General features: G+C 41.3%; 1 protein-coding gene across 1 annotated transcript in view; it reads right to left on the reverse strand.

The window, feature by feature from the left end:
- Window positions 1–2,198: 2,198 nt before the first annotated feature.
- The window catches only part of LOC113628333 (translation initiation factor IF-2-like), an 86,185-nt gene continuing 74,011 nt past the window's right edge, over window positions 2,199–14,372 (reverse strand). The window contains exon 2 of the mRNA XM_027121806.1: window positions 2,199–2,368. Within this exon, the coding sequence (XP_026977607.1) occupies window positions 2,256–2,368 (113 nt within the window). The 3' untranslated portion in view covers window positions 2,199–2,255. The remainder of the gene's footprint in view (window positions 2,369–14,372) is intronic.

A 14,372-nucleotide genomic window follows, 5' to 3' on the forward strand; every position in this document is an offset into this window, starting at 1 on the left:
AGCTAGAACAATGTTGAAGGATAAGGTTCACTTCCTGCATGAGACCACTCCTTAAAGACTGGGAGAGGTGGCTCTTTCATCTAATGCATGGAAAGCCAATGCAGAGAGTCAAGGAAAATGAAGAGATAGAGGAATAAGTTCCAAATGAAAGAACAAGATAAAACTTCAGAAAAAGTCCTTAATGAAATGGAGATAAGTGATCTACCTGGTAAAGAGTTCAAAGTGATGGTTATAAAAATGCTCAGCAAATTCATGAGAAGAATGTACGACCACAGCAAGAACTTAAACAAAGAAATAGAAAAGTACAAGAAAGCACCAAATAGAAATCACAGAACTGAAGAATGCACTGACTGCACTGAAGAATATACTAGATGCATTCAACAGCATATTAGATGAAGCAGAAGAAAGAAAGGGCAGTGGAACTCACCCAATTAGAGCAGCAAAAAGGAAAAAAAGGAAAAAAAATTTAAGATATCTTAAGGGACTTATGGGACAACATCAAGCAGACCAACATTTGTATTATTGGATTCCCAGAAGGAGAAGAGAGAAAGGAGCAGAAAACTTATTTGAAGAAATAATGACTGAAAACTTGCCTAATCTGGGGAAGGAAATGCAGAGAGTTCCAAATAAGATGAACCCAAAGAGACCCCCACCAAGGCACATAATTAAAATATCAAAAGTTAAAGACAAGGAGAGAATCTTAAAAGCAGCACAAGAAAAACAACTTCTTATGTACAAAGAAACCTCGTAAGACTATCAGCAGATTTCTCAGCAGAAACTTTATAAGCCAGAAGGACGTGGCATGATATATTCAAAGTGCTAAAGAAAAAAAAAAACTTCCAACCATGAATATTCTACCCAGCAAAGTTGTCATTCAGTATTGAAAAAGAGAGTTCCAGGCAAGCAAAAGCTAATGGGGTTCTTCACCACTAGACCAGCCTTACAAGAAATGATAAAGGGACTCTTTAAGCTGAAAAGAAAGGGTACTCATTAGTAACAGGAAAACATATGAAAAGTATAAACCTCACTGGAAAAGGTAAGTATATAGTAAAATTTAGAAAAATCTAATGTTGTAAAGGTGGTAGATGAATCACTTATAAAGCTAGTATGAAGGTTAAAAGACAAAAGTAGTAAAATAATTATGACAAAAATAATTAGTTAAGGGGTACATTAGATAAAAAGATATAAAATGTGACATCAAAAACATAAAAATGGGAGTAGGGGAGTAAAAATATAGAGTTTTAGAATGCATTCAAACTGAAGCTGTTAATAATTTAAAATAGACTCTGTTACAAATATAAGTTGTTCTATGTAAGCCTCATGGTAACCACAAAGCAAAAACTTATAGCTGATATGCAAAAGAGAAAGAGACAGGAATCTAAGCATACCACTAAAGAAAGTCATCAAACCACAAAGGAATAGTGCAAGAGAAGAAGAAAGGAACAGAGAGGAGCTACAAAACAACCAGAAAACAATGAACAAAATGACAATAAGTATGTATCTATCAATAATTACTTTAAATGCAAGTGGACTAGATTCTCCAGAGTGGCTGAATGGGTTAAAAAAAATAAGACCCATCTATATGCTGCCTACAGAGACTCACTTCAGATGTAAGAACACATACAGACTGAAAGGTAAGGGGTGGGAAAAAATATTCCATGCAAATGGAAACCAGAAGAAAGCTGGGATGGCTATACTTAGACAAAATAGACATTAAAATAAAGACTAAAAAGAGACAAAGAAGGACATACGTAATCTTAAGGGGTCAATCCAACAAGAAGGTATAACATGTGTAAACTATTTATGCATCCAACTATAGGATCACTTAGATATATAAAGCAAATATTGACAGATCTAAAAGGAGAAATAGACAGCAATACAACAATAATAGGGGACTTTAATACTCCATTTTGATCAGTAGATAGATCATCCAGACATAAAATCAATAAGGAAACGTCAGCCTTAAACAACACATTTGATACAATGAACTTAACAGATAGATACAGAACTTTCCATCCAAAAGCAGCAGAATACATATTCTTCTCGAGGGCACATGTAACATTCTCCAAGACAGATCATATGTTAGGCCACAATACAAGTCTTAATAAATTTAAGAAGATTAAAATCATATCAAGCATCTTTTCCGACCACAATGGTATGATACTAGAAATCAATTATAAGAATAAAACCGGAAATTCACATATATGTGGAGCTTAAACAATATGCTACTATACAACCAACAGGTCAACAAGAAATCAAGAGAAATTAAGCAATACCTTGAGACAAATGAAAATGGAAATACAGCTTACCAAAATTTGGGGGATGCAGCAAAAGCAGGTTTGAGAGGGAAGTTCATAATGATGAACACCTATATTAAGACACAAGAAAAATCTCAAATAAGCAACCTAAATTTACATGTCAAGCAACTAAAAAAGGAAGAACAAACCAAGCCCAAAGTTAGTAGAAGGAAGGAAATAACAAAGATCAAAGTGGAAATAAATGAAATAGAGACTGAAAAAAACAACAGAAAAGATCAATGAAAGAGGTGGTTCTTTGAAAAGATAAATAAAATTGACAAACCTTTAAGTAGACTAACCAAAAAAAAAAAAGAGAGAGAGAGAGAGAGAGAGGACTCAAATAAATAAAATAAAAAAATGAAAGAGGAGACCTCACAACTGATACCACAGAAATACAAAAGATCATAAGAGACTACTATGAACAATTATATCCCAACAAATTAGACAACCTAGAAGAAATGAATAAATTCCTATAAACATACAGCCTACCAAGACTAAATCATGAAGAAATAGAAAACATGGATAGATCAGTTACTAGTAAGGAGATTGAATCAGTAATCAAAAGCCTCCCAACAAACAAAAATCCAGAATCAGATGGCTTCACTGGTGAATTTTATCAAACATTCAAAGAAGAATTAATACCAATCCTTTTCGAACTCTTCCAAAAAAAACAGAAGAGGAGGGAACACTTCCGCATTCGTTTCACAAGGCCGACATCACTCAGATATCAAAACCAGACAAAGATGTCACAGAAAAAAAGAAATTTTCAAGCCAATATCCACGATGAACAGAGATGAAAAAATCCTCAGCAAAATATTAGCAAACAGAATTCAACAATACATTAAAAGGATCATACATTATGATCAAGTGGGATTTATTCCAGGGATGCAATGATGGTTCAACATTCAGACATCAATCAACGTGATATACCACATTAACAGAACAAATAATAAAAATCATATGATCATCTCAATAGATGTAGAAAAAGTATTTGACAAAATTCAGCATTCATTTATGAGAAAAAAAAAAACTCTCAACAAAGTGAGTATAGAGGGAACATACCTCAATGTAACAAAGGCCATATATGACAAACCCACAGTTAACATCATACTCAGTGGTGAAAACAGAAAGCATTTCCTCTAAGATCAGGAACACAAGGATGCCACTCTTGCCACTTTTATTCAACATAGTATTGGAAGTTCTAGCCAGAGCAGTCAGACAAGAAAAAGAAGTAAAAGGCATCCAAATTAAACAGGAAAAAGTAAAACTGTCACTATTTCCAGAAGACATGATACTGCATATAAAAAACCCCAAAGACCCCGCCAAAACACTGTTGGAACCAATAAATGAATTCAGTAAATTTGCAGGCTATAAAATCAATATACAAAAATCTGTTGCATTTCTATATACTAATAATGAACTACCAGAAAGAGAAATTAAAATAATAATCCCACTTACAATTACATAAAAAATACCTAGGAATAAATTTAACAAGATAGTAAAAGACCTGTACACTGAAAACTCTAAGACGTTAATGAAAGAAACTGAAGAAGACACAAATAAATCCCCATGCTCAGAGATCGAAAGAATTAATATTGTTTAAATGTCCATACTATCCAAAGCAATCCACAGATTCAATGCCATCCCTATCAAAATTCCAATGGCTTTTTTCATAGAACTAGAACAAACAATCCTAAAATTTGTATGGAACCACAAAAGAACCTGAATAGCCAAAGCAAACTTGAGAAAAAACAAAGCTGGAGCCATCATGTGCCTAGATTTCAAACTATATTACAAAGCTATAATAATCAAAACAGTGTGGTATTGGCATAAAAACAGACACATAGATCAATGGAACAGAACAGACAGCCTAGAAACAAAAACACACATATATGATCAATTAATTTACAACAAAGGAGCCAAGAATATACACTGGGGAAAGAACAGTCTCTTCAATAAATGGTGTTGGGAAAATTGGACAGCCACATGCAAAAGAATGAAACCAGACCACTATCTTACACCATACACAAAAATCAACTCAAAATGGATTAAAGACTACAATGTAAGCCCTGAAACCACAAAACTTCTAGAGGAAAACCTAGGTGGTAAGCTCCTTGACATGGGTCTTGGTGATGATTTTTTGGATCTAACACCAAAAGCAAAGGCAAAAAAGTAAAAATAAACCAGTGGAACCACATCAAACTAAAAAGCTTCTGCATAACAAAGGAAACCATCAATAAAATAAAAAGAAAATCTACCAGATGAGAGAATATATTTGCAAATCATGTGTCTGATAAGCAGTTAATATCCAAAATACATAAAGAATGCATACAACTCAATACCAAAACCCCCCAAACAATCCAATTAAAAAAGGGCAAAGAATCTGAATACACATTTTTCCAAAGAAGCCACACAGATGGCCAACAGGTACATGAAAAGGGGCTCAACATCACTAATCATCAGGGAAATGCAAATCAAAACCATAATGAGATATCACCTCACACCTGTCAGAATGGCTGAAAGGCAGAAATAACAAGTGCTGGTGAGAATGTGGAGAAAAGGGAATGCTGTGCACTGTGGGAATGTAAATTGGTACAGCCACTATGGAAAACAGTATGAAGGTTCCTCAATAAATTAAAAATAAACTATCATATAATTCAGTAATTCCATTTCTGGATATTTATCCAAAGAAAACAAAATAACTAACTTGAAGAGATATAGGCACCCCCATGTTCATTGCAGCATTATTTACAAAAGCCAGGATATGGAAGCAACCTAAATGTCCACCAATGGATGAATAGATAGGGTATATATTATACAATGGAATATTATTCAGCTATATAAAAGAATGAAATCTTGCCATTTGTGACATGGATGGACCTTGAGGGCACTATGGTAAGTGAAATAAGTCAGAGAAAGATAAATACCATATATCACTTAACAACAACAACAAAAAACAAGCTCACATGTACAGAGAACAGACTGGTGTTTGCCAGGGGTGGGGGCTGGTGGGAGGCTGAAATGGGTGAAGGAGGTCAAAAGGTACAAACCCCCAGTTATAAAATAAATAAATCGGGACTTCACTGGTGGCACAGTGGTTAAGAATCCGCCAGCCAATGCAGGGGACATGGGTTCGAGCCCTGGTCCGGGAAGGTCCCACATGCGCAGAGCAACTAAGCCCGTGCACCACAACTACTGAGCCTGCGCTCTAGAGCCTGTGAGCCACAACTACTGAAGCCCGCAAACCTAGAGCCCATGCGCCGCAACAAGAGAAGCCACCACAATGAGAAGCCCACGCACCGCATCAAAGAGTAGCCCCTGCTCGCCACAACTAGAGAAAGCCTGTGCACAGCAACGAAGACCCAACACAGCCAAAAAATAAATAAAAATAAATACATACATTTTTAAAAAATAAATAAATAAAATAAAATAAATAAATCATGGGGATGTACAGCATGGTGAATATGGTTAATAATACTACATTGCATATTTGAAAGTCGCTGAGAGAGTAGATCTTAAGGTTCTCATCACAAGAAAAAAAATTCTGTGATTATGTAAGGTGACGAATGTTAACTAGATTTACTGTGATGGTGATTTTGCAATGTGTACAAATATCAAATCATTATGCTGTACACCTGAAACTAATTTAATGTTATATGTCAATTATACCTCAAAAAATTGTATATAGTCAAATCTGTTAGTCTTTTATGATTTGAAACCGTATTTATATCATACTCTAAGATTATAACAATAGCCATATTAGTTTTCTTTCAGCAATTTTTCATTTTACTTTTTACGTTTACATTCTAGTTCCAATCTAACGTGGAATTCCTGACATAAACTCTAGGCTAGCACATCTAATTGCCTGCCTAACACCTCCACTTTGGTTTCTGATAGCCATCCCACAGCTCCCATGGCCACATCAGGACACGACTCTTTGTGTCCCCCCTCTACAGAGGGGGGAGTCCCCCCCTCCGCTCTTTCTCGAATCTTCCTGGCCTTAACAGATGGCACTGCCATCTCCCCAGTTGCTCAAGCCAAAAAACCCTCCATCTTCGCACAGTCCTCTCCCTCACCTCCGACTCATCAGCAAAGTCTGTCAACTCTACCTCCAAACCACACCCCAGATCCATCCATTGTCCCCACTGTACTGAGACTCTCTAAGCCTAAGCCAGAAGCATCGTTTTCCTGGACTGCTGTGACAGGCTGGTCACTGAGATCATTGCTTCCACTCCCTCTGCCCACACATACGTAATTCATTCTCTGCATAGCAGCCAAGGAGATGTTTCAAAACTGTACACCAGAGTATAACCACCCCCACCTCCCCCACCCCCATTTCAAACTCTACCATCATGATGATAGAAGATCACATAGACTTCAAGGCTCCACCACTGCCTGACAGACCCCAGTCCTTCTTCCTTCCCCGAGGCTCCAATGTTCTCCAAGGAGCTGCTTTCGGTGTTTTTGCTATTCCTTCTGCCTGGACTTCTCTCAGATCTGCACAAGGCTGGCCACTTCTTTTCACTCGGATCTCTGTGAAAATGTCACCTTTCTTAGAGAGGCTCTTCCTGACCCTATAAGAGTAGCCCCAGTCATTTTCTCCCTCTATCGTGTTTTATTCCATCGTAGCATTTACCATTACCTGATGTTTTCTTTACTTGAATACTGCCAGAGTGCAAACCAAATGAAAAGACTCCACTAAGCAGTGGGTCCCAGTTGGAGAGCTTTAAATCCAGGCTGCCAGACTCACTCAGGCTGTAAAAGGGGAAGGTAGACCCAAGTGGGCTGAAAGCAAAGGCAGGGGGACCCAGTGGGAGGCGAGGAGGTTAGTGGCAAGCATGCAGCTCTCAAGGCCAAGCTCTACGCCTTATAGATAAGTCAGGTCAGGTACTACCCATCCAGGTCTAATTTAACCCATTAGAAAAGTGCTCAGAAGGATCCAACCTCTTGGTCCCTTGGAACTGTGACAGGTGGGAAAGGTGGAAAGGTAAGAGCGGAGCAAGAAAGACCCATTGGAGAGGAAGCCCTGCGTTTCCTCTGTGGTGTTTTTTTAAAGCCTCAAACTTAGAAGGAAAAATCTGATAAATATATTCTTGTCTGAATTTCCCGCCTGTCCTTAGCCAGCTCTCAGCAAGGGAAGCCAAGTTCTCCTAACCTCTGTGAGGAAGGCCAATGGGCTGACAGCTGGATATCAATATTTACATTCTATTATCATGTCTGTTGAGGAACCCCAGGCCTAAGTAGCTAAACTGAATTATTCTAGTTTTATCTCCCAACTGCTGTGTTCTGAAGAGCACACTTCCTGTTTTTTGAAAGCATGGGTTTTCTTAAGACCAATATATGTGTGTGTGTGTGTGTGTGTGTGTATTTACATATATATATATATACACATGTATATGTATTATTTTTTCCTTCTCTAAAATATCATAAAGACTTCTCATCCCAAGAGTTAACTCTTCTCTAGCTCAGTTGGCACTCAGGATATCTGAAGTGCAAACAGATTGACATGACTTGTTATAAGCCAACATTAAAACAATCTGCCATCTGCAAGACACATCTCCAACGCTTTGGTAAATAACAAGGAAAACAGACTTTAAGTGACCACCGACATGAGTCAGCTGTGAGCAGCCGCAAAGAGAAAACACATGAAAGGTCCGGGAGGCCTTACTGGGACTTAGATTTTGTTAAAAAGCAACTGCCAAGTGAAACTTTAGGAGAGCCGGCTGACCACCCATTGCAGAGACGGTGCCCTAGATGCATTCCACAAATCGTGGGAAGGTTGCCAGATACGCACTTTCATTGAAAAAAAAAAAAAAATCTCTGACAGATACCCTTGGCAAGATATCACCCACGGTATCAAATGCCAGACAGCTTAAACAGTTTACCTTTCTCCTGAGTCATACAGTCATACTTTTTCTTTTCTTTATTTTCCCTTTCTTCTCCCATTTAAATCTTTATGAGATAGGCACAGACGCAGTTTGGAACACTCCAGATTTATTTAGCGTGTCCTCATTTTCTGCATTGTACGTGGGTTGGTTCACAGGTGGGCAACGCTTAGCTGGTCACTCTGCTGAAGGATTTCTTTCTCTTGCAAATCACGCAAACATCCACATACATGTCTGTTCTACAGAACGTGAAGATGGAAGGAAACATCTATGGTCTTTTAGTTTGGCTTTTTAATGAGCTTCTCCTTTGCCGTAAGAACCGAGTGGAACTTGCTCAGAGGCTGATTTGCAGGGTGTGTGGCGGAGGGGACGCCCTCCCTCGTGGCAACAGCCAGCAAGGGGGCACAGCTGTTCGTGGCCCTGGATCCACAGAGTCACTCACAGAAGGAAGTGGCGAGAAAAAAAAAAAGCTCAAGTGTCACTTGTTGGCCTGAAGGCTCACGGCTTCTTGAACACCAGTGCAGAATTAACGAAAAGTCTTGTCCTTTCGGACTGTAGATTGGGGTTTTTCTTCACTGGCAATCGCAGAATTTGAACACAGTTTGATGGGAACTGCTGCCATATTGTGAGTTTGGCAGCAATTAACTGATCAACCGCAGGCTGCATCTTAAGGCTTGGGGTCTCATGACATTTTGGGGAGGTGGTTTTTGTGTTTTTTGTTTTTTATAGCCCAGCATCCGAATCCCTCTGGGTGAGGAATTCCCTACCTTGTGAGCATCGTGGGGAAAACATGGCTGAAAAGTCTGGATCCCCATGTTCTCAGTCTCCTTTGCAGTTGGACGCAGATCAATGGAGCTGCCCCAGACATGAATCAAGTGCAATGCAGCCCATTCAGCAGCAGGGGACAGCAGCCTGGGCCTGGCAGTGTTGGCGGCCGGGCGCTGAGGGCACAGAGGGGGCGCTGCAGGGACACCCACCGCCCCGAAGGCTGGTTCCCTGGTAGTATCCAGAGCGGTCCCTGCCTCTTCCCAGCGTCATCCCTGGTTCCCACTAATTCCCCAATTATCCCCAATTCCCACTATCCCAGCATCCCCAGCAATCATAAGGGCTTTGCAGTATCATTTCAACACTTTGAAAAAATCACCCAGGGTCTGTTTCTTTGGCGCGTCACAGGTCAGGGAAGAGAAAGAGCATGCTGCACCAGGCAGTGGTCCAAATCTGGCGTCTTCCTAGACAGCATGTCTTGGCATAAACACTAGGTGGACTTCATGGTCCTGCCTCAGCCCAGGTCTCCGCTTTACCGCCAGCACTGTGCTCGTGTCTTCAAAGGCAGCTTGGTTCCTACCTCAGTTCTTTGTGATGGCAAACCAACTGAGAAACACCACTCAAAAGAAAGAACACAAAACGAAACACCAGTGATCGTAGTTCATTCTGATTTTCTCCACGAGGATGAGAGCAGATTTGCAGGAGGATTTAATAGACGCAGTCTTGGGGCTTCCCTGGTGGCGCAGTGGTCGAGAGTCCGCCTGCCGATGCAGGGGACACGGGTTCATGCCCCGGTCCGGGAAGATCCCACATGCCGCGGAGCGGCTGCGCCCGTGAGCCATGGCCGCTGAGCCTGCGCGTCCGGAGCCTGTGCTCCGCAACGGGAGAGGCCACAACAGTGAGAGGCCCGCGTACCGCAAAAAAAAAAAAAAAAAAAAAGAGATGCAGTCTTAATGCTCAAACTGTATGATTCCATCTCTCCTCACTCCGTCACCAATACAGCTTTTGCACTATCTTATATGTGTGTGTGTGTGTGTGTGTGTTTATACATAGTCTTCACTGGGTTTTTTTAGAGTGACTCTGCAAGCTGCTACCTCTTTTCTCAATAGCTCATTTAATTATAATACAGATTTTTGAAGCAGCGCTCTGAGCACTAAATATTTATTTTTAAATGTACTATTCACAATACAAAGCTGAGAACAAGGTTGCCGCAGTGCTCATACATCTAGTAAGTGGAGCTGCCGGGGGGGCCGGGGAGGATTTGATGATGGCTTTCTACCTGCCCCTGGACTCGTGAATGGATTCTGTACTGGTCGCGTCTCCTGGCTCTTTCTGAAGTGTGAAGAAGGCCTTTGTAACCGGGCAGTCTCAGACGCTGTCGGTATGAATTACGTCCTTGAGTTGTCTGTAGAGGTGAACAAGCCATCTACTTTGGTTGGTTTTCCGGCTCGAGCTTCTGTAAATATGACCTTTATTTTCAGGGGTGTTTTACTCTGTTTTTCAGAATAATAATTGTTTGGGTGGGAAATGTATTAGGGTAACAAGACAATACACCCTCTAGTAAATCTCCTGAGAAGATTTCTGGGAGCAGTTAGGGGTGTTTCCCCAGAGCTTATAGCCTCGTCCGGGCAGCTATCTCGTGACTTCTGTCATTTCTCTCTGTAGACCACACCCCACCCACCCATCCCCGCCACCCCCATCTCCCACTCCAGCCCGCGTCCACTGAACGGCGCCCGTCCGCCCGTCCTGCCCCTAGTTGAGGCCCAGCAACACTGGCCTGCCTTTCTCCTCAGTTTTCTAGATTCTTCACATATAAAATATTCCACTGAGAATTTTTTTTTATTGAAGCGTAGTTGACTTACAATCTTATATTGGTTTCAGGTGTACAGCATAGTGACCCACTGCTTTTACACATGACAAAATGATCACCCCTGCAGGTCTAGTTACTATGTGTCACCAGATACAGTTCTTACAGTATTATTGACTCTATTCCCTACACTGTTCATTACAGCCCCCTGACCTGTTGATTTTATAACTGGAAGTTCCTATGTCGTAGTCTCCCTCGCCTGTTTCACTCATCACTTCCACCCCTCTGGCGACCACCAGTTCGAGTGGTTGAGTCTGCTTCTGTTTTATGGTTTGTTCATTTGTTTTGTTTTACACATAAATGAAATCATACAGTATTTGTCTTTCTCTGTCTGACTAATCTCACTCAGCCTAATAGTCTCTAGGTCCATCCATGTTGTGGAAAATGGCAAGATTTCATCCCTTTTTATGGCTGAGGCGTATTCCATTGCATATATTTTATATATACCACAACTCTTTATCCATTCATCCGTTGATGGACACTTAGGTTGCTGCCATATCTTGGCTATTGCAAGTAATGTTGCAATGAACCTAGAAGTGCATACATCTTTCTGAATTCATGTTTTTGTTTTCTTCAGAAAAATACCCAGAAGTGGAATTGCTGGATCACATGGAAGTTCTATTTTTAATTTTTTGAGGAAACTCCACACTTTTTAATAGTTGCTGCACCAATTTACATTTTATTGGTAATATTTTTAAACGACAACAATAAAAGCTAGATGAAAATTTCAATTTATACCATCTAGATTATATTAAAACACGTTATTTATGGGGGGTTTTTTGGGGGTTTTTTGCGGTACGCGGGCCTCTCACTGTTGTGGCCTCTCCCGTTGCGGAGCACAGGCTCCGGACGCGCAGGCTCAGCAGCCATGGCTCACGGGCCCAGCCGCTCCGCGGCATGCGGGATCTTCCCGGACCGGGGCACGAACCCGTGTCCCCTGCATCGGCAGGCGGACTCTCAACCACTGCGCCACCAGGGAAGCCCTATGTTTTTTAACTCAAGGATTTGGAACTGCTCTGACTCTCAGAAATAGTGACCCTTTCTGGTCCAGTGAATGAATTCCATCCACTTTGAAAAAGTTTTTCTTTTCTCTCTGGATGGCACTAGATTTTTAAATTTTATTTTATTTAGTTTTTAATATATTTATTTATTTATTTACTTTTGGCTGTGTTGGGTCTTGGTTGCTGCGCATGGGCGCTCTATAGTTGCGGCGAGTAGGGGCTACTCTTTGTTGTGGTGCGTGGGCTTCTTGTTGCAGTGGCCTCTCCTATTGTGGAGCACGGGCTCTAGGCACGCGAGCTGCAGTAGTTGTGGCTCATGGGCTCTAGAGCGCAGGCTCAGTAGTTGTGGTGCACGGGCTGGGTTGCTCCACAGCATGTGGGATCTTCCCGGACCAGGGCTCGAACCCGTGTCCCCTGCACTGGCAGGCAGATTCTTAACCACTGTGCCACCAGAGAAGTCCCAAGTCAACATACTTGTCCAGAATCTGTTACGAAGTTTGTGAATAAGTATCAATCAATCAGCTCTCAAAGGCAAGCAGAGTGGACACTTTATTACAGACTTTATGTTTTCCTATCATGTAATGAGTTCCTTATGTATTGATATTAGGCTACTCATTCTTTGCCATATTATCATAAATTCTTTTTCCTAATATGTTTAATTTTTAGCATTTTAACATTTTTATTTTTTAGCACTTATGCTAAGTTAATCATTTGTATGAATTATTCTTCAGTGTTTGTTTGATACAACATTTTACTATCTCCACGCCTACCTTCCAAACATAGCCACAGCCATCTTGCCCCTGCGCTACATCGACAGCACCTCACGGGGCCCCCTGGCTTCCCCTCTTGGCCCTTACAGTCCATTCTCTTCACAGCAGACAGAAGGAGCCTGTTAGGACAAAAGTGTGGTCATGACACCCCCTTCCTCAAAAACCTTACGTAAAGGCTTCCTTCATATCACTTTCCTCTCACCAAGCGTACAAGGCTCTAAACAATCAATTGATTGATTAGTCAGTGGAGTTCCTGGCTCCCTCCCTGATCTCAGTTGACTTCCCTGACCTTTACCATTTCTTCACATAGTGCACCTCTGCTATATTGAACTGACACCTTCTACCATGTTGTTTGCTTCACATATCCTCTGAACCAAAGCTGAACATAAGAAATTAAAACTCGGACTTCCCTGGTGGCACAGTGGTTAAGAATCCGCCCACCAATGCAGGGGACACGGGTTCAAGCCCTGGTCTGGGAAGATCCCACGTGCTGCGCAACTAAGCCTGTGCACCACAACTACGGAGCCTGCACTCTAGAGCTTGTGAATCACTGAGCCCATGCGCCGCAACTACTGAAGCCCGCACACCTAGAGCCCGTGCTCCACAACAAGAGAAGCCACCGCAACGAGAAGACCGCACACCACAACGAAGACCCAACACAGCCAATAAATAAATAAAAGAAAATATTTTTTAGAAAATGAAAACTCATTCACTTTTACAAAGTTATTCCACCCCATCTTACAGCACTTTATGCACAGAGAATGTATTCCTAAAATGCATATCCACAAAAGTGTAGGCTTGTTCCTAAAGAGTATCAGCTCACGATGACAATGATAACAATGCTGGGAAAGGTGATGGCCATTTTTTTTTTAATATTTGTTTATTTATTTATTTTTTGGGCTGCGTTGGGTCTTAGCTGAGGCACGTGGGGTCTTCGTTGAGGCATTCAGGATCTTTTGCTACAGCGCGGGCTCTTTGTCGTGGTGTGCAGGCTTCTCTCTAGTTGTGGCGCAGGGGCTCCAGAGTGCGTGGTCTCTGTCGTTTGCAGCACGTGGGCGCTCTCATTGAGGCGTGCGAGCTCAGTAGTTGTGGCGTGCAGGCTTAGTTACCCCGTGGCATGTGGGATCTTAGTTCCCCAACCAGGGATCGAACCCTCGTCCCCTGCATTGGAAGGTGGATTCTTTACCACTGGACCACCAGGGAAGTTCCAATGGCAATGTTTATTGAGCATTGCATTGCAAGTGCAATCAACTCCCTGCCTAACTCATACACATTTGAATCAGCAATTCCTCAAGCAAAAAGTCATTGTCCCTAACTGGGATGCTCCCAGTGGGGACATCCACCCCTTGCATACATCAGCTCTTGTGTCGGCTCTTTCGGTCTTGATTGAGCAAACTGGGGGGCTCAAAGCCTAGAACTTCAGTCTAACTATTAAGCTTGGTTGTACAATACACATGGCTGAAGGGACACACTTAAAAACAACCATGACAACAATAAGAATGAAAGACCATCAGAAAGAGATTTCAATGACAGTTGTGGAAAACTGGAGACACTTGGAATATAGAAAATTGAAGGTTTTTTTTTTCAAAGCTACTAACAATGACATCTAAAATACTTTAAAAATTATTATATATCCTTATTAAAGAAAAGTTAAAATAAAATAAGGGTGGTTTGAAAGTGAGGCAGACTCCTGCTAAATACTCAACCGGCCTACAGAGGAATACCTCATTTTCTTTCCACATATTTTTTAGAGGGACACTCAGGGTCTGGGGTAAATTCAGCTCAAG

The sequence above is a fragment of the Aethalodelphis obliquidens genome, unplaced genomic scaffold (genome assembly GCF_003676395.1).
Source record: "Aethalodelphis obliquidens isolate GAN/ISIS:26980383/991018 unplaced genomic scaffold, ASM367639v1 scaffold23, whole genome shotgun sequence".
NCBI classification, from domain to species: Eukaryota; Metazoa; Chordata; class Mammalia; order Artiodactyla; family Delphinidae; genus Aethalodelphis; species Aethalodelphis obliquidens.